Genomic DNA, 22578 nt, shown 5'->3' with positions numbered 1-22578 from the left:
GAACTCGCATCCTCCTGAACGCGGCGCCGTCACTCTGTCGACTCAGCCACCGCCTCCATTCCTATAGCTTGGTGATGTCTTCTTGTAGGAAATCTGCAGTCAAGGGGTCAAACATCAGTTACTGTAGTGTGCGACATTTCCACCTATAGTCTGTTCACTTAAGTCCGACCCAAGCTGCCAACATAAACCTAAGCGTGTTTGCAAGCCGAGTGCTGATTGGCTACTGCTATGGCTTCCAAGTTTTCTTTAACCTCTGTTTGTGTTTATCTCACGCAGCACTTTCTGCTCTTCTGCACTGTGCTTACGAACACACTTAGGTTTATGTTGTCAGCTTGGGGCAGACTTAACCCTTTCCTTGCGCGCGGTGTGGACGCAACTATCCTCTCAGGCGCAGTCGGGCAGCCCAATGGGGGGTCTCTTTTAACCTCTGTATCTCAGAAACTATTCATCACAGCTAAAAACCAAAAACACCATTGGAAAGAGGAGGTCCAGATCTATAGGAGTCGGTTATGTATGCCTCTCTTGCGAACGTACATGCACGTTCAGGGTGTTGAGTGTTAACACTTACGTCGGTGCGTGCGGGATGATCAGCCGTATTGAGGGAACTGCAGACATCTTTTCTTCAGATTCTGGCAAGGGAGTTTTGCCAGCTGCAATATTTACAACTATTTGGTCATAGAATCAGTCAGGTGATGGGTGAAGCTATGCAAAAATGCCGCTATATTGGGCAAGAACATCCACCAGTTACTCGTCCGTAGATTTGCCGCGCTGGGCTGATATGATTTTCCACCAAATTTGGTGGAGAATCCACTCAATTGGCAATCCTGTGTTGTGAGAATTAGTGTTGGAACACTCTCATACGCGGGAGATTTGAGCGCGGGTGGAGCTCGCAGCGAGGGTTTAGCACCACCAGCAAATACGCCTAACACTCGCTGTGAGCGTTTAGCAATGAAAGGGTTAAGTGAGCAGATTATAGTACAGCTACAGACAGGGATATTGATTCACCTGACTATGAAACTGTGATTCAGGAACTCAACACCTCCTTGTCCCACAGCAAGTGTCCTCTCCTCCTCCCCTCTCTTCTCCTCCCCCCTCCCCTCTCTCCACACTCCTACCCCTTGAGACTTGCAGTGCAGAAGGAGGCTACCACATCACTGCCAGCATAGAGTAAGGTGCAGGAGGAAGCAGGTATACATTACAAGAGGTCTCGCCAAGACTCGTGAATCAGTGGTAAGGAAGCTCTCTGTGTCTTGGTGCAGATCCCGCCCCAGCTGCTGGACACCATTCAGTTCCCCGAGGAGTACATGGGAGCCCTGCGAATCACAATGATGGCGGTAGACATCCGGAAGTGCTTCAAGCTGATCTTTGAGGACGACACGTTTAGGCAGGTGGATCTCTTCAACCCTAGTGAGTATTTTTATGTATTTACTTATTTATGTGTCTTGTGTTTCACCTGTGGCACTGGTAGGCTTTCTTGGTGGGGCCTGGTGGTTAGCCCCAGTCTTTTATGGTGCAGGCAAGTGTTTATAGTGGTGCCTTCTTGCCTGACTCGTGATGCCCCTTGGAGCTCATCTTTGATCCTCTTTTTGGGGGAATCTAGAATCCAGGTTGATAGGTGGTCTTCAGGACAGCATGTGGGTAGTCTGAGGCCACTCGGCGATGACTGAAAAGTGTCAGCCTCCACCTCCTCGGCAGCAAGGGTCTCCAAGAGCTTGATCACACAAACCATCACCATCACTGTCAGCCATTACTAGTCTGCCGCAGAACAAAGACCTTTCCCAAAGCTCTCCACCCCTCTCTGTTAGTGCACACCATTCTACTCTGGCAAATGCTCTCATCTTGTCTCCAGCTGGCCCTCTGCCTGCCCTGGCTCATCTTAATGTCTCTGGGTTGGCACTGTTATCAAAGGTATCATACCAATGCCCAAGAAATGTTAAGAGAAGTCAGTCCAGCAAAAGACCAAGAGGAGAGATGAGATGAGAGCATTGGCCAGGCCGGGACAGAGAACACTGTGGCAGATCTTAGCAGCCTCCTGCCTGAGCTGCTTCCATTGCTGTGAGGAAGGTGTGAAGGGCAGGATAAACTACTCTCTGGAAGGTCAAAAGGGAGTTTATAAATTGCCTGGAGTCTACAGGGTGGATAAAGAATGGAAGGGTATTAACCCGGTAGCAGTGACGGCTCAAATTTGTGGCTTTACCGTGTAGCAGTGACGGCTCAAATTTGTGGCTTTACCGTGTAGCAGCGACGGCTCAAATTTGTGGCTTTACTGTGTAGCAGTGACGGCTCAAATTTGTGGCTTTACCGTGTAGCAGCGACGGCTCAAATTTGTGGCTTTACTGTGTAGCAGTGACGGCTCAAATTTGTGGCTTTACCGTGTAGCAGCGACGGCTCAAATTTGTGGCTTTACCGTGTAGCAGTGACGGCTCAAATTTGTGGCTTTACCGTGTAGCAGTGACGGCTCAAATTTGTGGCTTTACCGTGTAGAAGTGACGGCTCAAATTTGTGGCTTTACCGTGTAGAAGTGACGGCTCAAATTTGTGGCTTTACCGTGTAGCAGTGACGGCTCAAATTTGTGGCTTTACCGTGTAGCAGTGACGGCTCAAATTTGTGGCTTTACCGTGTAGAAGTGACGGCTCAAATTTGTGGCTTTACCGTGTAGCAGCAACGGGACAAATTTGTGGCTTTACCGTGTAGAAGTGATGGCTCAAATTTGTGGCTTTACCGTGTAGCAGCAACGGGACAAATTTGTGGCTTTACCGTGTAGCAGCAACGGGACAAATTTGTGGCTTTACCGTGTAGCAGCGACGGGACAAATTTGTGGCTTTACCGTGTAGCAGCGACGGGACAAATTTGTGGCTTTACCGTGTAGCAGTGACGGGACAAATTTGTGGCTTTACCGTGTAGCAGCGACGGGACAAATTTGTGGCTTTACCGTGTAGCAGCGACGGGACAAATTTGTGGCTTTACCGTGTAGCAGCGACGGGACAAATTTGTGGCTTTACCGTGTAGCAGTGACGGGACAAATTTGTGGCTTTACCGTGTAGCAGCGACGGGACAAATTTGTGCCATGATATAAACCCTCCAAAATAGATGATGCATAATCTGATCACAAATGCTTCGATATATATTATGAAATGGTTTGTGTGAGGGTGATTTTTTCTCATTTTTCTCGCTTAGAGGGACCATTAAGAAACATGATCCCTGCTGCTACCGGGTTAAGGCTGTCAGTCAGTCTTCTGGGGCTGAAAGCTGCATAAGAAACTCACACAGTTCATACAACATCTTGCAGTACAGTTTACTTGGTGTGTGTTCTTATCTATTTTGTTTAGAACATAAGGAGTCTGCAAGAGGCTGGTTGGCCTACACAAGACAGCTCCTGTAAGCCTAACCCCACGTAACCTCACTATCCATAAATGTATCCAACCTCTTCCTAAATGTATCTGTGTGGCTAAGTAAAGGCAGCCCAGGTGTATGTTAGCGGGCTCTTTTTTTTGTACTTTTTTGTTGCCCTTGAGCCGTGTCCTTTGATGTAAAAAAACCTTCCCATGGGTGTCATACTATAGTTGTGCCTTCATCAACAGTGCCGTCGCTGTTGGCACCGTAATCCCACTGCTACAGTTTATATTGTGTCGCCGGGTGTAAGTTCTGTAATATTTCACTGCTGTTTGTTTCAGAGCCTAAGAGGAGCAGGAGATTCTTCGCACTGATCTATGACTTCTTGGTGTTCACGGACAGCGTGTTCAAGGAAGTGGAGGAGCGGGAAGAAAAGGTAATGTGGAGACCTCGTTATTTTGCAAAGCCGTACAGAGTTAGAGCAGAGAGCACAACAAAGTGTAGGATAAGGTTAGGGGAGGAGAGAGTGGAGGAGGTGACTGAGGTGAAATATTTAGGGACAGTTGTATGTAAGCATGGAAGGTGAGGTGAGGGAAAGAGCAGTGAAGGGCAGACAGGTGGTGGGTGCATTGGGGAGAGTTGTGAGAGGAAGAAGTGTGAGCATGGCGGTAAAGAGGGGAACAAGGAACAGTATTATCCTGCCAACTCTGTCGCATGCATCAGAGACGTGGACATGGAGTGCAGCGCAGCAATCAAGAATACGTGCAGTGGAAATGAGTTGTACAAGAGGTGCGTGTGGTGTGTCAGGATGGCATGGAGGAAGTAATGGAAGTGTGTGTGGGTTTAGTGGGTTGACAGACAGTGAAGGGAGGGGTTTGGTATGGGTTGACAGTGAAGGGAGTGGAGTGTGGAGTGGGTGGTGCGCTGAGATGGTTTGGTATGGGTTGACAGTGAAGGGAGTGGAGTGTGGAGTGGGTGGTGCGCTGAGATGGTTTGGTATGGGTTGACAGTGAAGGGAGTGGAGTGTGGAGTGGGTGGTGCGCTGAGATGGTTTGGTATGGGTTGACAGTGAAGGGAGTGGAGTGTGGAGTGGGTGGTGCACTGAGATGGTTTGGTATGGGTTGACAGTGAAGGGGTGGAGTGTGGAGTGGGTGGTGCGCTGAGATGGTTTGGTATGGGTTGACAGTGATGGGAGTGGAGTGGGTGCACTGAGATGGTTTGAAGGGAGTGGGTGTGGAGTGGGTGGTGCTGAGATCTGAGATGGTTTGGTATGGGTTGACAGTGAAGGGTGGAGTGTGGAGTGGGTGGTGCTGAGATGGTTTGGTATGGGTTGACAGTGAAGGGAGTGGAGTGTGGAGTGGGTGGTGCGCTGAGATGGTTTGGTATGGGTTGACAGTGAAGGGAGTGGAGTGGTGTGGGTGGTGCGCTGAGATGGTTTGGTATGGGTTGACAGTGAAGGGAGTGGAGTGTGGAGTGGGTGGTGCGCTGAGATGGTTTGGTATGGGTTGACAGTGAAGGGAGTGGAGTGTGGAGTGGGTGAAGCGTGGTGCACTGAGATGGTTTGGACACCTGATGAGAATGGGGGAGAATGAATTTGTGAAGAGTGTACGAGGGAAGGATTGAGGGAGGGGAAGACCGCCTGTGAAGTGGATCAGTAGGGTGAGTGAGTATTGGAGCGAGGGAGTTGGAAGTAGCAGGATTGAGTGTGCTGAGATGGAGTGCCAGAACAGGGAGAGATGGAGGCACTTCTGCCGCAAACACCTGTGCCCCTGGAGGGGAGTTCCCACGAGGGAGCAGGACGTCAGAGATGTAGACCGACAGATAGATAGTCATTATCATGGATCACGGAGTAGGAACCTGCCAACTGCCCACCCACTTGTACAAGTCACTCTGGCTGTCTGGGTGTGAGGCACCTGGTGCACTTACACAGGTGCCTGGGCAGATGCTGTGCCAGAGGTGCTTCACGGGGACTGTTGCCGAGTGCTTCCTGCCAGGCCAGTTTCTTTACTCTCAGGGTGGCTGCTGTGTGTACAGATGTGGAAGGATTCTTATGGGGAACTTTCATATGGATTGGACATACAATTTATGAGAGAATGCAAAGAAAATAAACTATTTGAAAACTATTAATGTGATAGGCTCACTTAATTTCAGTCAGTTATATTGACAGAAGTATACATACCATTAGGTTGATGGTTTTCATTAAAGAACATTTTGAATCTTCTTTATATTTTGAGGTTCAGAATTGTGTTTGTTTTTGACATAAACATTCATGACGGGCTGCTCCAAGGGCCATGCAGGTGGGCGGCAGCGCTGTGCCACCCTCCCCTCGCTGCGGGGGACTGGCTGCCTCCATTTGTTCCTTTTAGGGGCTGTGAGGCAAAGTACTAACATACTTTATTTTAGTAATCCAGATAATTTTGTACGAAAATATAGTTGAGGAGAAACCATTGCTCATCTTGCTCTATTAAGGCAGTGTCATACTGGCCGTTTTCCTCCAACCATTGGGTGTGCGGGCAACCATGGTTGCTTGTACACTCAACTGGGAGGCTGGGAGGTTTGGGATATGAGCAACCGTGCAGCTGTGTGTAAACAATGGTAGTGGCTGAGGAGCAGAAGAAGTAGTGGAGATGGCCCACCAAGAGAATGGTGGAGTGGATTGGCAGCGGCTTTGTCTACGCCAGGGGTCGGCAACCTTTGGCACGCGTGCCAGACTTGGCACGCAGAGTGCTTGCCTATGGCACGCCACGTGATTCGAAGAAGCAAAGAAAAAGTTAAAAAACAGAATAATGAGAGAGAGAGAGAGAGAGAGAGAGAGAGAGAGAGAGAGAGAGAGAATGTGAGTACATCCTTACTTTTATCACAGTTTAAGTTTTCGAACGATTTTAAATCATGCTTTCCTATGATACATTGAATTAAAATGAAACTGTTTCGTACCCGCGATGAGGAATACATGAGTACAACGAGATGTAAACAAGCATGAGACACGTTGCCCCCAGCCGCTGCTGACACATCAGTCACGCAGCGGCAGCATTGCTATTTCTGCTTCAGTAACTATTTAGCCGCCGTGAGTGACACTCTTTCTAGTTACTGTCGCCATGGCTACTGCGAAAAAAGTCAAGCTTGATGTCCGATCATTTCAGGCATCATGGACAAATGACTTTGGATTTATTCAGCAGAATGATCGTGCTGTGTGTGCTCTCTGCTGCGAGAATGTCGTGTGCCGCACATCGAGTGTTAAAAGACACTTTGAAACAAGACACGAGAAGACTTTCAAGGACAGTACAGACAAGGCTGAAGCGATTAAGAAGGCAGTATCGCGCTATGAGAAACAAAGTAATGTGTTTAAGAACCTGAGTGATAGCAAAAACAATGCAACTGAGGCCAGTTACAAACTAGCTCTGTGTATTGCCAAGCATGGAAAGCCTTTTACTGATGGAGATTTTACAAAAGCAGCTTTCCTAGAGTGCTCTGAGGTGTTATTTGATGGCATATCAAACAAACACATGATCATCTCAAGGACAAAAGACATGCCTGTCTCAGCTAGGACCGTGGAGAGACGTATTTCTGGAATGGCTGCTAATGTAAGTGAGCAACAAACTGTTGCTTTAACAACTACACCTGTGTTCAGCGTGGCCCTGGATGAAAGCGTGGATATAAATGACATTCCCCGCTTGGCTGTTTTTGCCAGGTATAGTGACACAGAGATACACGAGGAGCTGTGCTGTCTTAAACCTGTGTGTGGCATTACCAAGGGAGAGGACATACTGAAGACATTCACTGATCATTTTGAGGACAGAGGGGTTGACATAAGAAAGATTTTTGCAGTTACAACGATGGTGCCCCTGCCATGGTAGGAAAAAACAAGGGTTTTACTAAGATGGTTGAGGATAAAATTGGGCACCCCATTCTGAAATTGCACTGCATGATTCATCAAGAAAATTTATGTGCCAAGATCTGGAGCTCTGATCTCAACAAAGTGATGGCTACTGTTACAAACGTAGTGAATTTTCTTGTTTGCACACTCTTCTCTTACACACAGGCAGTTTCAAGCTTTCCTTGAAGAGGTGGACAGTGCTTACAAAGATATACCCTTGCACAGCAGTGTTAGGTGGTTAAGCTGTGGGAAGGTATTGGAGAGGTTTGTGGAATGCTTTGATGAAATGAAGATTTTTTTTATCAGAAAAAGGCCAAGACTATCCTGAGCTGGAGGACAGAGACTGGACTGTGAAACTTACGTTTCTCCGAGACATCACCAAACATCTAAATGACCTCAATCTTATCTTGCAAGGTGCTCGAAAAACAGTGATGGATTTGTATGACATTTGGAAGGCATTTGTTGCAAAGCTTGCAGTTTACTCATCAGATATCAAAACTGGTTCTTTCCGTTACTTCAAAAACTTGAAGAACTTATCTGCAATTCATCCTGTCAACACTACTGATCTTCAGGTGTACATGCAAGAATTAAAGTCTGAGTTCTCAATCAGATTTCAAGATTTCCAACACACTGGCCCAGTGTTTTTGTTTTTAATCAGACCAGACACCTTTAAATACAGTGAGTTGGACGAGTCTCTCTTTGAGTGGATGGAAACTGAGGAGTTGGAAATGCAGTTGATTGGCCTTCAGGCCTCATCATTGTGTTCAGCTAAATTTAAAGATCTTCGAGAAATATTGGAAACTAGTATGAATGATCATGCAGCCTCCATATTAAGTTCCTGGACCTCACTGCCTGATAAATTCAATTGCATGAAGAAAGTAGCTTTTGCATTGCTATCAGCATTTGGATCTACATATCAATGTGAGCAGATATTTTCTCACATGAGGCACATCCTCAACCCCCATCGCAGCAAGCTTACAACGGATCATTCTGAGGGTTGTGTGAAGCTCAAGGTGTCCAGATACTCACCTGAAATTTCAACTTTGGCCAAAGGGAAGCAAGGGCAAGGATCGCATTAATATTGTGGGTATAAATTTAAAATAAAAAATAATATATTTTTAGTTACAAGGAATGCTAATTGCTACAAAAATGTAACATTTCTGTTATACATGTGCAGGAAAATACACTTTACTTTAGTTATAATGGTCACTACATACTCTATGTCTATGATTATGATCTCAATTTCCACAGGACATACAATTTATAATGTGGGAAAAAATAACACCTGGAACGCAAGGTAGTAAAAGAAAAGGCACTAATTAGACTTGGCACTCTATGTTCAAAAGGTTGCCGACCCCTGGTCTACGCGATAGAGAACTCCCCGTGCTGTGGGACCACACACATGAAAACTCCGCCAAAGAGAATTAAAAAAGATGTGAATGGTTCATGCTTGCCGCTGCTCCTCCCTCACTCTGGTGTCTTGCTTGGATATGAGTGGGGCACCATTTCCAATAGTTAACAAAACTCTTCCTTCTCCATTCATACGGCTCCGTGGTCTAGTGGTCAGCGTGCCTGGCTACTACTCTGCGGGCTCAGGTTCAAATCCCAGCCTGGGCAGTTGGCATGCAGCTCACCCAGCTGTTCATCCTCCCTTTCAGGCTGGTGGATAAATGGGTACCTGGGGACACCTGGGGAAGGTAAACTGTGGTAACCTGGATGTCACACTGGCCCTGTGTACCGTGGTGACGGGCTCCCTCCCACCACAGACTCAAGGGCCACAGTGAGGGAGATGAGCACCGAGGCCATGTGCAGCTGTAGCTTGTGCCCCTGACCGCACCTTTACCTTCCTTTCTCCATTCGACAAAAATTGTAGAATGACTCAGTTTTCACAGCACAGTTCTCTGACGAGGCTTGGGTAAACACTCCTCTTCCCATCTTTGAAGCCATGATTGTACCCACGGCCACTTCTTCCTTCCTCTCAACACTTTCCATCCGTGACGCAGACGTCGGCGTCACGGATGGAAAGGGTCAAGAGGAAATGGAAGAGGATTAATCCTCTTCTAAACCTCTCAATCCTCCTCTAAATTCCTCTTAATCCTCTTCCATTTCCTCCTAAGAGGTTTAGAAGAGCATTAAGAGGAAATGTAAGAGGATTAAGGGGTTTAGAAGGGTCTAACCCTTTCCATACGGTGTCGGCGTCGCTGGAGTGAAGGGTTAACTGTAGCAACAAGTCCATAATTTGGGTAACGGCAGCACAAGCTGCAGCAGCCATTACTTTTGCAGTCGGCGCCACATGGATACAGACCGACTGGTTTGTTTACGTTGTGGATATGGGCAGCCGACCTTGGCCGTGTGATGCACACCCAGAAAAGTTGGAGTTACCGGTTGGTTCTACCGCCAACACAGTTGGAGGAAAAAGGCCCAGTGTGACGCCGCCCTTACCTGCAAAGCAAAACTGCTCATACAAACCTGGCAGCCTCAATTTCTGCTGCCAGTGATGTGTGTGAGCATTCTAGGGTTTGATTGAGCCCATGTATTGACTGTGTCAAGTTGGTGTTTGGGAAAAATACATGCAGACTACCGGTTGGTGCTTGGTGAACCGGAAACACTCGTCTGCGAGATTGGGAAGCTGTTTGGAAGACAACCTGCACCAGTACTGTGTTTTGCAGTCTGTCTGTGTCTGCTGGTGACACAGTGCTCACTGCAGAAAATGAAAGTGACTTACCATCTTTGGTCAGTGTTTTGATAGTGTCTGTAAAAGGAGAAAGCTGAAAGTAAATGTCAACAAAAGTAAAGTGATGGTTTGTGAGCGAAGTAGAAGTGAGGTTGTAGATTTTGTATGCCCATATAGAGGGAATTGAATGTGAAAAGAATGCAAAATAATTTTGAATGGTGAAGAAATGGAGGAGGTTAATGAGTTTAAGTACCTTGGATCAGTTCTGTGCAAGCATGGTGGTATGGAGGAGAGATAAGAAAGGGCATTGCAAGGAAGAAGGGTGGCAGGGTCTTTGGGACGAATCATGAATGGCAGAAGTGTGAGCATGGAGGTAAAGAGGGATTTGAGAAATACAATAATAGTACCAACCCTCACATATGCAAGTGAAACGTGGGCCTGGAATGAAAGTCAGAGGTCTAGAGTGCAGGCAGTGGAAATGAGTTATTTGAGGAGTGCTTGTGGTGTGAGTAGAATGGATGGAATGAGTAATGAAAGTGTGTACGAGCGTTTTGGAATGTGTCACGGGGGTGAAGGGAAGAAGTGTTGAGTGGTGGAAGAAGTGAAGGACAGACTTTAAAGTGGTTTGGCCACATGGAGCGAATGGAGGAGAGTAAGATGACCAAAAGGTGTATGTGAGTGAGATAGAGGGAGGGAATGCTAGAGGACGACCTCCAGTGAAATGGAGAGATAGGGTGCAAGAGTACGTTAGGGAGAGGGGGGAAAGATCTTTGAGGGACTTTGAGCAGGCAAGGAGGGAGTGTCTGGATAGAGAAAGTTGGAAGCTCTTCTGGTGTGGCCATCCCCTGGTGGGAGCTCCTAGGAGCAGGCGTCGATGAAATGATGATGATCTGTGTCTGCAGTCACACACGTTTACGGTAGACGAGATACAAGTTTTGTAGGAATGGAATCCACGATGGGTTGATGGAAACCCAACCCCTTCATAGGCAAGCTTTCACATGAAGTATTGCCTTTTTCTGTCCATTCATTACTTCCCTTTGTGTGTGTTCTGTTCTCCACACTGTTAACTGACTGGCCTTCCCCTTGCCAGGTGGGTGCCCTCGCTGAGCAGCGGGACAAGATGAGGGCCAAGCTACACAAGATGAAGCAGCAGATCCATGAGAGGAGGATGGAGAACGAAAAGAATCAGCTGGCGAAGGAAGAGGTAGGACTGAGTCAAAGCCTTTCCCCACATTTACTTCTAGCATATTGCACGCTGCCGCCCTCACTGAACACACCCACCGGCCACTAGAGGGCAGGTGTGTGCGTAGTTACGTAGTTGTATTTACACAGTTGTACACGAGGCTACACAAGGATACCAGGAAACTACAAGGAGCCAGCTGGTCTACACTTGGCAGCCCCTGAGGATGGGTTATTCTCCAAAGCCCTTCCCATCCATAGCTACATTTGATCTTCATTTAACCCTTTCAGCGCTATGTTGTCGCAGCGATGCTGAGCGGTCCGTGTTGGTGGAGCTAAATCACCGCCGCGAGAATTGATCTGTGTTGAATCTCCCGCTCACAATATACGTCCCAACACTATTCCACACTCCACTGTAACTTTAGTCTGAATGGTTCATGTCTTATAGTGGGTCGTCCTTGCCCGCACCACCACCTACACAACCACACCCTCACACAACAAACAGCTGCATGCCGCGTGTCACCAGAACAGGGTGCATTGCGTCTTGCCTAGTTGGCTGTCACAACCTCCAAGTGACAGGGAGAATAACATACTAAACTATACATAATATTATAGGGACAGTGGTATTGGTATGCTGGATTTCCCCTCCCAAGGTGCATGACTTTACATTTTTCTTTTTTGAATTGTAGCAGCCACTTGTTGCTCCACCTGTAGCTTGGTGATGTCTTCTGGTAGGAAATACGCATCCAGGGGCTGAAACTTAAGAAATAAATCCCAGACTTTTCACGGTTTCTCTTGGTAATGCAGTGATTTCAGGGTCGAAGGTCAGAGCTCACCCACACCCAGCTCCTTTCAAAGTTAGAGAGGTCAAGAACTGTTATTTAACGTGTAACTGCTTAGAGGGTTATTTATACCACACTTAGAGGTTGGATTTGTTTGTGTTGAGCTGCACCATCCTTTTGTTGGTCCACTTGACAAGCCATTTCGTTGATGTACAAGATAGTTAGTAGATGACTCAGGACTAACCTCTGTGGGATGCCACTAGTAATGCAAGTCCAGTATAGTTTATCCCCATCTAGTCACTAAGTCTAATCTAGTCACCTTGATCCTTATCCTGTATCCCAAGGCCTTCTAGGTTACTTAAGTCTTTGGTGAGTCACTTTGTCAAATGCTTTACTAATATCAAGGTATGATATCATAATTTTGTTTTGTTTTAGTGTTGTTAAGGAAGCCAAGTTTCTTGACATATTTTACACATCTAAACTTTGTCAATTTGTATTTGTCTCTGTGTGTGTGTGTGTGTGTGTGTGTGTGTGTGTGTGTGTGTGTGTGTGTGTGCGTGCGTGCGTGCGTGCGTGCGTGCGTGCGTGCGTGCGTGCGTGCGCCTAGTTCTGAAATACAGGAAAAGAGCCGCACTAGGCTCGTGCTGTCCCGTCTCCATAACACTTATTATCCAGTTTGGCTTTAAATTCATGAATTGTTTTTGCACACACAGTCTCCTTGTCAAGTCCGTTCCATGTTGTTATGCTTCTGTATGGAAAACTGTATTTCTTGATGTCTCTCCTACAGTCGCTCTTCTTCAATTTCTTACCATTGCCTCTTGTCACACTTCTGTCACGTACCACTAGGTCTTCCCTCTCCAATTTCTTCAGTCCCTCTTGTATCCTGTACAGTGCTATTAGGTCCCCTCTCTCTCTTCTGCTCTCCAGTGTTGTTGGTCCCAATTTCTCGAGTCTTTCTTCATAAGTATGTTCTCACAGTTTCCGGTAATTTAGTCGCTGCTCTTTGTATTCTTTCCAACTTTCTAATTTCTTTCTTCAATCTAGGTGACCACACTAATGCTGCATATTCCAGTCTTGGACGTATCATCGATGTCATTAGTTTCTTCACCATTTCTTCATCTAAATACGTAAATGCTGCTTTTATGTTTCTCAGAAGATTGTACAGCATGTGCAGAAAGTGCTGTCGTCAAGGCGCCGCCGACAATTCTTTTCGCGTTAAGTGAAAGAGGCTCACAACTACCTTCCCGGGATCACAAGATGTTCTGACGCCTTTGCATCACTAACTGGCAACCCTCTACGCTCTCCGGGGAGCAGGCGCCAGTGTTGACAGTCACCGACAGTAGCTGCTCAGCTGCCATTTAGAGAGGTTGTACAATCGTCTGGCGTGCCAGACGAAGGCTAATGGCGCTGTCATTTTGCTTCCTTCCACCCTCTCAGTACGCCTAAAATGACTACACGCAGGGACAAACGGATTGAGGTGTTCACTTGGTATAAGGCTGGTCATGATCTCCCATTTATTTCCTGTCAAACTGGTGTTGCTGAGAACAACACAGCGGCTGGTGCAGTGTTTGAAGGACGTCGGAGAGGCTACTGCACTGGCACCCCTTATCAAGTGTGGCAGGCCTCGTAAGACTACTTCTAGGACCCGTGCACTTATCTCTAGGCAGGCTGCTAAGGAACCAAGGCTGACAGCACGAGGAATCAAAGAAAAGAACCCACAGTTACTGGAACATGTATCTGTAAGGAGCGTACAGCAGCTGCTGCATGATGACCTCGGCTACAAATGTTACCGTGCCCGCAAGAAGCCCGTTAACTGCACAGCAAAGGGAGAAGAGCATACCTGGGCACTTTCGCACCTCGGTCCGGACCTCCGCTCCTCCGCACCTGCGGACCGCCAAACGAGGTGCGGAAGCCCGGAAGTGCGGAACGTTTTCAAAAGTGCGGAAGTAACAGGTGCGGACAGGCGAAATTTTGGGTCCAGACTTCCGCACCTGAGATTTTCAAAGATAAAAAAACGAAGACGACAAACAGTCCGCGGCATTACTTTCGCGCGTTTTGGCGGGCTATGTGCTACCAGCTGATCACTGTGTCAATTTTCTTTTTCTTTTCAGAATCTTTTGACATTTAGTGATTCACTGCGATTGTTTAGTGTTTAGTGTTTACAAATAAACATGGACAGATACGTGAAAAGAGGTGATAGCGACAGGAGCAGGAGTGTGTCAGGGGATAGTAGCGTCAATAGCGTGAGCTACAGAACCAGCACGCCTGCACCGTCAGCTCCAGAACCCCTACGTTGCTGGCGACGTCAGACATTTCTTGTCTGACGTGGAGCTGGACCCCTTCCAGTGTAATGCCAGAATTTAATTAAGAATGGGAAAATGTAAATTAGGGAGGAATAAGCCGTTACCGCATAGAACATTCCAGACTCGCGCTTGAGAGGCCCACATTTGAAGGTAAATATATATTTCTCTCTCTCTCTCTCTCTCTCTCTCTCTCTCTCTCTCTCTCTCTCTCTCTCTCTCTCTCTCTCCTCTATCTCTCTCTCTCTCTCTCTCTCTCTCTCTCTCTCTCTCTCTCTCTCTCTCTCTCTCTCTCTCTCTCTCTCTCTCTCTCTCTCTCTCTCTCTCTCTCTATATATATATATATGAAGCTTGATGTATTATTGCCTTGTACTATTTTGTTTTATTTTTGAGGTGCGGACTAGTTTTTTCAGGCGCGCTTTAATAGTTTTATGCATAGTAGCGGAGGTCATTAGCGGACCGAGCGAAATTTTTTTAGGCGCGGAAGTACAGGTGCGGACTACCTGCGTCCGAAGTGCGGAGGAGCGGTAGCGGACTACCCCAAATCCAGTAACGCGCCCAGCTCTGGAGAAGAGAGTAAAATTTTGCAAGAACTACCTAGCCTGGAGTGAGGAGGAATGGAAGACAGTGCGGTGGAGTGATGAAGCAGCCTTCACCGTGACCGGGACACCGTCATCACAGGTGTACCGCAAGCCAGGCACCGACCCCTTGGACCCCAAGTACACGTCAAAGTTTGTGAAGCACGCAGCTTCACTCATGGTGTGGGGCTGTTTCACCTACTATGGAGTTGGTGAATTAGTTATTCTTCCTGCTAATGTTAGGGTAAACCAACACAACTATTTGGAGCTATTAAGTGATGTCCTGTGCGATTCATTCGAAAAAACAAAGGCAAGAATATTTGTGCAGGATTCTGCTCCTGCACAGGTAGCAAAATCTGTGAAGCAGTGGTTGACTGATTGTGACATTCCCTTCATCAGTGACTGGCCTGGAAATAGCCCAGATATTAACCCAATAGAAAACTTATGGGGATACATGAAGAGACACCTGCATGGTATGGACACGTCATCGGTGCCGAAACTTGAGGCTGCAGTCAAGCAACTGTGGGCCAGTTTTTCACTCACCCACCTGCAAAACCTTGCAACTAGTCTCCCCAAACGTCTTGAGGATATTGTAAAAAGGAAGGGCAATGCAAATAAATACTAACTGGTCCAATGATACGTATTTGTTTGTCCACCATTCTCCCAGAAAGTCATAATCAGTGTTTTATTTAGGCGGCGACAACACTTTCCGCGCATACTGTATGTTTCCCCAGTTATCCGGTCTATATGTTTTCCAAAGGATAACTTGTCTGTTATGATCACTCCCAGATCTTTTTCTTCAGTTTTTCTCATGGTTCTTTCATTACTCAGAGAGTAGTTCCCCGATATTTGTCTACTGCTCTTACCAAACTCCATCACGCTACACTTCTCTGTGTTGAATGTCATTTCCCATTTGCGTGACCATTGACTTATTATATCAAGATCTTGGCCCAGGGCTACACAGTCTTCTTCATGAGCCACCCTCCTCATTATTTTAGCATCATCAGCAAACATATTCATATAGCTTGTCACCCCTTCTGTCATGCCATTAATATAAATTACAAACATAATCGGAGCCAGCACTGATCCTTGGGGGACTCCACTGGTCACTTCCATCCAGCTTGATTTATTATTCCTGATTACTGTTCTCATTTCTCTCCTCGTCAAAAAGTCCACAATCCAATCCAATATTGAACCACCCAGACCTCCAACATGATTAAGTTTACATATTAATCGCTTGTGTGGTACTTTATCAAACGCCTTCTTTAAGTCCAGATACACACAATCTGCCCAACCGTCCCTTTCCTGTATTATATCAATTACTCTTGAATAGAAGCTGATCAGATTAGTTACACAAGACCGTCCTCCTCTGAATCCGAATTGGCTATTTGTTAATATACTGTTTTCTTATAAATACTCCACCCATCTGTTTTGTGTGTTTGCATCAGTGTGTGTGTGTGTGTGTGTGTGTGTGTGTGTGTGTGTGCATCAGTGTGTGTGTGTGTGTGTGTGTGTGTGTGTGTGTGCATCAGTGTGTGTGTGTGTGCATCAGTGTGTGTGTGTGTGTGTGTGTGCATCAGTGTGTGTGTGTGTGTGTGTGTGTGTGTGTGTGCATCAGTGTGTGTGTGTGTGTGTGTGTGTGTGTGTGTGTGTGTGTGTGTGTGTGTGTGTGTGTGTGTGTGTGCATCAGTGTGTGTGTGTGTGTGTGTGTGTGTGTGTGTGTGTGTGTGTGTGTGTGTGTGTGCATCAGTGTGTGTGTGTGTGTATTTACCTAGTTGTAATTTTACAGGGCCTGAGCTACACTCGTGTGGTCCCGTCTCCATATCTGTACTTGTCCAATTTTTCCTTAAAGTTGTGCATCAGTGTGTGTGTAAATAATAATAATAATAATAGTAATAATAATGATAAACAGTTTATTTAGATGGTTTGCAGCCAAAGGCTGAAAATTTACATGATATTCACATAAATGCATTTGTGTACATAAAATGTAAATATAAATTCTATAATATAATATAATACTTGCTGTTTAGTATGTTTACAATGGTGGGGATGGGGCTCTTCCTGTACCTTTCCGTCCTTGCACGGATAGATATCAGTAAGTTGCTGTGTCTAACTGCATGGCGAGAGGGAGGCGCAGTGTCTGGCAGCAGGTCACGGTGGTGCGGGTGATTCAGGAGCTGTTCCGCACACTTCTGGAGGAGGTGCTGGTAGCGGTCCTTAAGTGTGGGCAGGTGTAGGGCGTCGAGGGCCTCGTCATAGGTGGAGTAAGACGGGCCCAGGGTGAGCCTACACTCATGCCTCTGCACCCTCTCAAGCTGGCGGCGCTGGGTGCTGTTGAGGGAAGGAAACCAGGCTGGGGAAGGGTAAGTGAGCTTGGGGAGGATGAAGGTGTTACAGACTCCCGCCAGCTCACGCGTGGGAGTCCCCAGTGACTTAAACTGCCTCAGAAGGTAGAGTTGACAGGAGGCTGAAGCGATGGTGTGGCTGTCGTGCTCCTTCCAGGTCAAGCGGTTGTCAATGGTGACACCGAGGAGCTTGGTTGTCTCCACCACCTGCGCATCACTGTGTGTGTGTGTGTGTGTGTGTGTGTGTGTGTGTGTGTGTGTGTGTGTGTGTGTGTGTGTGTGTGTGTGTGTGTGTGTGTTTCCTCTTCTTCACCCAACCAGTATCATAACAAACTACATTTCCGGTCCAGCAGTACCGCCTTTCATTACCCATTGGCCTCCTGCTCCTCTGATGCCTGAGTACTACAACCTGACCCTTTCCTGCAGGACATGAGGAGAGTTGAAGCCAAGACGGAGGAGCTGCAGAGGTGCCAGGAGGAGAAGCTAGCTCTGAAGGCCCAGCTTGATGCACTGGGACTCTCTCTGGCCAAGCTGGACATAGCCATAAAGGACACTGAGCTCAGGACCATGGAGGTTTGTCTGAGGGAATCTTGTCTTGTCACCGAGCGAGGATATCAGAACCACGAGCGAGTCTTCTGTAATCACATATGAGTCTTATAATCACATTCTTCTAGAGTCACAAGTGAGTTCTGTAATAACTAATGAGTTTTATAATTGGGAATGACTTCTATAGTGCCCTTGAGCTGCCTCCTGTGCTGTAAGAAAAACAATGGATTGACACACTTACCGATGTCGTAGACCCACACTTATTTTGGGCTGGCGTGGACTTTAGAGTAACTTGCATGTGTGTTTTCTTTAAGGTTGTATCAGTGACATCTCAAGCAATGGACGTCTTTCTCTTTTGATTTTGCGGCGCCCTTGTCCTTAAGCCGCGAATTTTGATAAATCAACCGCTTTGGTGCGAATCGCCCTAACTCCCTTATTTCTGGGGCTTCAGAAAAGTTATTGGTATCACTTGACGGCAAAATGCAAGGGCTATATTTTATAATTAGCAACTGGGCTTAAAAAATTGACTCAAAAGGGTTGAAAATCGAATAAATTCGCAAAAAACAACAACAAAAAAGTATTTTTGAGTTCCCAACCTTGAAACCCACTCATTTTTTGAGAATTTCAAAAAAGTTATTTAACAAATGATTTAGCCCTGCCAATGTGCTTTCCAAAATGGTGAACGTTTCCCTGCTCCCAGTAGTTTGGTCGCCAGAGCTCCAAACGTAAACCTTGATCCACACCCACCATCACCACCCTGTTGATGCGTCACTGGTCGCCACCGCCGGCTTGATCCTCGTTATACCGGCGGTACTAGGCACGCATCCAGCACCCCGTCACCTTACTGCACCCACACCTCACTGCCACCTGTCGTCCTCGTCCATGTAGCTATCCAGTCTACTCTTAAAACAAACTATCGTCCCTGCACTAACTATGTGATTGCTGAGTCTGTTCCATTCCCCCACCACCCTATTACTAAACCAATGCTTGCCTATATCTCTCCTAAATCTATACTTTTCTAATTTAAATCCATTACTGCGAGTTCTATCCTGCTGGCTAATTCTCAGTACTTTACTTATATCGCCTTTGTTGTAACCCTTGACCCATTTGAATAGTTCTATCAGATCTCCCCGCACTCTTCGTCTCTCTAGTGAATGTAAGTTTAGATGTTTCAGCCTATTTTGATATGGGAGGTTCCTCAGCCCCTGAATCATCTTGGTCATCCTCCTCTGAACTGATTCTAGCAAATTGATGTCCATTCTGTAGAGGCAGCTCCTTTGACCCTAAGCTCCCGTGTATCTAACCCCACCTAATATCGCTGTCCATGAATTTATCTAGTCTATTTTTGAATGTGACAATTGTATTGGCACTCACCACATGACTGCTAAGCCTATTCCACTCATCCACCACCCTGTTTGTAAACCAATTTTTGCCTGTGTCCCTGATGAATCTGAATTTATCCAGTTTAAACCCATTACTTCGTGTCCTACCCGGTTCTCTTACCAACAAAACCTTATGAATGTCTCCCTTATTAAAGCCCTTCATCCATTTATAAACCTCGATCATGTCTCCACGCACCCTTCGCCTTTCTAGAGAATGCAAGTTTAACTGTTTGAGTCTTTCCTCGTATGGCAAGTTTCTCAACCCCTGAATCATCTTAGTCATCCTCCTCTGCACCGATTCTAACATTTTGATATCCATTCTATAGTAAGGTGACCAGAACTGAACCGCATAGTCAAGATGAGGTCTAACTAATGCTAAATATAGTTTGAGGAAGACTTCGGGGCTTCTGTTGCTTACGCCCTTGAAATAAATCCCAGTACCCTATTTGCCTGATTTCTAGCTTGAATGCATTGTGCCCTTGGACGGAGATCAGAGCTCACTAAGACCCTAAATCCTCTCGCGCCCAGACCTGCTTATGAGAGTGTCATTTAAGCAATAGTTACGTGAGGGGTTGTTCCTACCTACACTCAGAATACTGCACTTCCCTACATTGAACTCCATCTGCCATTTATCCGCCCAGTCATACAATCTGTTGAGTTCACCTTGGAGAATACTAGCGTCCTGATCCGACTCAATTACTCTACCGATCTTGGTATCATCTGCTAATTTACTAACATCACTACTAATTCCTGTATCTAAGTCATTGATATAAATAATAAACAAAAGTGGACCTAATACCGAACCTTGTGGGACCCCACTCGTAACACATCCCCAGTCAGATCTTTTACCATTGATTTGCACTCTTTGCTTCCTATTGCTAAGCCACGCCTTGACCCAGTTCAAAACTTTACCCTCTACTCTGTGATGGCAAATGAAAGCTCTTTAATACAAATTAATAATCAGGAAAGAAAATTGGAAAACATTAAATAAATAAAAAAGTTATAAGCAAAAAAACTAAGGTGTCCAAATCGCTGTGAAAGGGACGAAAAACAGACTATTTTGTGATGGCTCAACGACAAACTTAGAATGGAGCTATCAAAACATCCTTCAAGCTGGTCAGCCTACATTGTCAAGAGGGGCTACATGCTCAATTACAGCCTTCTAGAGGCAATAGCAAGGCCACACTAGACAAAAACGGCAAAATGCCTGGAGTTCGTCAAAATTGCTCTTGACAAGGTTTATGTTTTGAGCTCTAGCGACGAAACTACTGGGAGTAGGGATTTGTTATGCACTATTTTGGAAAGCACATTGGCGGGGCTAAATCATTTGTTAAATAAGTTTTGTGAAATTCTCAAAAAATGGGTACTCAATGGGAACTCAAAAAGACTTTTTTATCGTTTTTTTGCAAATTTATTCAATTTTCGACACTTTTGAGTCAATTTTTGAGCCCAGTCGCTAATTATAAAATATAGCCCTTGCATTTTGACGACAATTGACACTAATATCTTTTCTGTTGCCCCAGAAATAAGGGAGTTATGGCGATTCGCACCAAAGCGGTTGATTTTTCAAAATTCGCGGCTTAAGGACAAGGCTGGAGCAAGTGTCTGTTCCATGTGTATAAGTTTCACTGCTTTTATGTATGATGCTCCACTTGACAGTTTATTTATTTATTTATTTATTTATTTTTTTTTTTTCCCTACAGCAAAGGTGACAGCTCAAGGGCATAAAAAAAAACAATAATGAAAAAAAAAAGGCCGCTACCTACTGCTCCTAAAAAGAGTACAGAGGAGTGCCCGAAAGATAGGTCAATTTCGGGAGGAGAGGTGTCCTGATACCCTCCTCTTGAAAGAGTTCGTAAGTCGGTGGCAGGAGGAAATACAGATGAAGGAAGGTTGTTCCAGAGTTTACCAGCGTGAGGATGAAAGAGTGCAGATGCGGGTTAACTCTTGCATAAAGGGTTTGGACAGTATAGGGACGAGCTTGAGTAGAAAGTCGTGTGGCGAGGCTGTGGAGGGGGAGGCATGCAGTTAGCAAGTTCAGAAGAGCAGTCATGGAAATATCGATAGAAGATAGAAAGAGAGGCAACATGGCGGTGGGAATTTAAGGGTAGAAGACTATCAGTAAGAGGAGGAGAACTGATGAGACGAAGAGCCTTAGCCTCCACTCTGTCCAGAAGAGCTGTGGAGGAGCCCCCACACGTGAGATGCATCTCCATATGAGGCGGACAAGGCCCTGTATATAGATACCAACTGTGCAGGGGAGAAGAACTGGCGGAGACGGTACAGAACGCCCAGCCTCGAGGAAGCTGATTTAGTGAGAGAGGAGATGTGAAGTTTGAAGTTAAGATTTTGAGTTGAGGATAGAGAGAGGATATTTGATGTTAAAGAAGGTGACAGCTGAGTGTTGTAGAAGAATAGGGGATAGGTGTTTGGAAGATTGTGTTGAATTGATTGGTGGAGAAATTGAGTTTTGAGGCATTGAAGGACACAAGGTTCCTTTTTACCCCAATCAGAAATGATAGCAAGGTCTGAGGTTAAGCGTTCTGCAGCCCCAGTCTGGAAGTCATGTACTACCTGTTGTGATGGTCTTCTGTTGAAAGAAGTTGAATAATGCAGAGTGGAGTTGTCAGCGTATGAGTGGACAGGACAGTTTGTTATGGAAAGAAGATCATTGATGAATAACAGGAAGAGAGTGTCGTAGGCAGGAACATACAGATGAGGTCCAGAGTTTACAAGATGCTAGAAGTAAAGTTCAGAAGAGCAGTCGAAAGAGAGGCAACATGGCGGTGGAATTTAAGGGTCGAAGACTATCAGTCAGAGGAGAACTGATGAGACGAAGGCCTTAGACTCCACTCTGTCCAGAAGAGCTGTGTGAGTGGAGCCCACACCGTGAGATGCATTCCATATGAGGGCGGACAAGCCCTGTATAGCCAACTGTGCAGGGGAAGAACTGGCGGAGACGTACAGAACGCCCAACCTCGAGGAAGCCTTTTAAGAGAGGAGATGAGAAGTTTCAGTTAAGATTTTTGAGTTGAGGATAGACCCAGGATATTTAATGTTAAAAAGGTGACAGCTGAGTGTTGTCGAAGAATAGGGGATAGGTGTTTGGAAGATGTGTTGAATTGATTGGTGAAAATTGAGTTTTGAGGCATTGAAGGACACAAGGTTCCTTTTACCCCAATCAAAATGATAGGAGAAAGTCTGAGGTTTAGGATTCTGGCCCCCAGTCTAGTCAGACATTTGTGATGGTCTGTTGAAAGAAGTTTATAATGCAGAGTATGTCGATGAGTGACAAGTTTATTATGGAAAGATCATTGATGAATAACAGGAAGATTGGGTGATAGACAGAGCCCTGTGGAACATCACTGAGAGAAGGAAGAAAAAGTGACCGTCCATCAGAAATAGAAAGAGGAAAGGAAACTAGAGGAACAGACAGAAGGTGAATCAGAGGGTTCCATGATTAAAGCAAAGAGTTGTGCCAAACTCCTCTGAAGGAGCTTGTGAACAAGGTTGGTTCTGATCTAGAACACCATTCACTGGAAAGGTGGCTAAGAGAGGATGACCAAGCATGCACAAGAATGAAAA

At 46.0% G+C, this 22578-nt stretch overlaps 1 protein-coding gene across 1 annotated transcript in view; it reads left to right on the top strand.

The window, feature by feature from the left end:
• LOC126987458 (paramyosin-like) overlaps nucleotides 1-22578 on the top strand; it is a 55151-nt gene that overhangs the window by 5447 nt on the left and 27126 nt on the right. Inside the window, exons 3-5 of the mRNA XM_050844424.1 lie at nucleotides 1260-1407; nucleotides 3675-3769; nucleotides 10972-11085. Of these exons, the coding sequence (XP_050700381.1) occupies nucleotides 1305-1407; nucleotides 3675-3769; nucleotides 10972-11085 (312 nt within the window). The 5' untranslated portion in view covers nucleotides 1260-1304. The remainder of the gene's footprint in view (nucleotides 1-1259; nucleotides 1408-3674; nucleotides 3770-10971; nucleotides 11086-22578) is intronic.

This window comes from Eriocheir sinensis, chromosome 64, assembly GCF_024679095.1.
Source record: "Eriocheir sinensis breed Jianghai 21 chromosome 64, ASM2467909v1, whole genome shotgun sequence".
Classification (NCBI taxonomy): domain Eukaryota; kingdom Metazoa; phylum Arthropoda; class Malacostraca; order Decapoda; family Varunidae; genus Eriocheir; species Eriocheir sinensis.
Note: the sequence above shows the minus strand (reverse complement) of the source record. Positions and strands in the feature narration are given on the sequence as shown.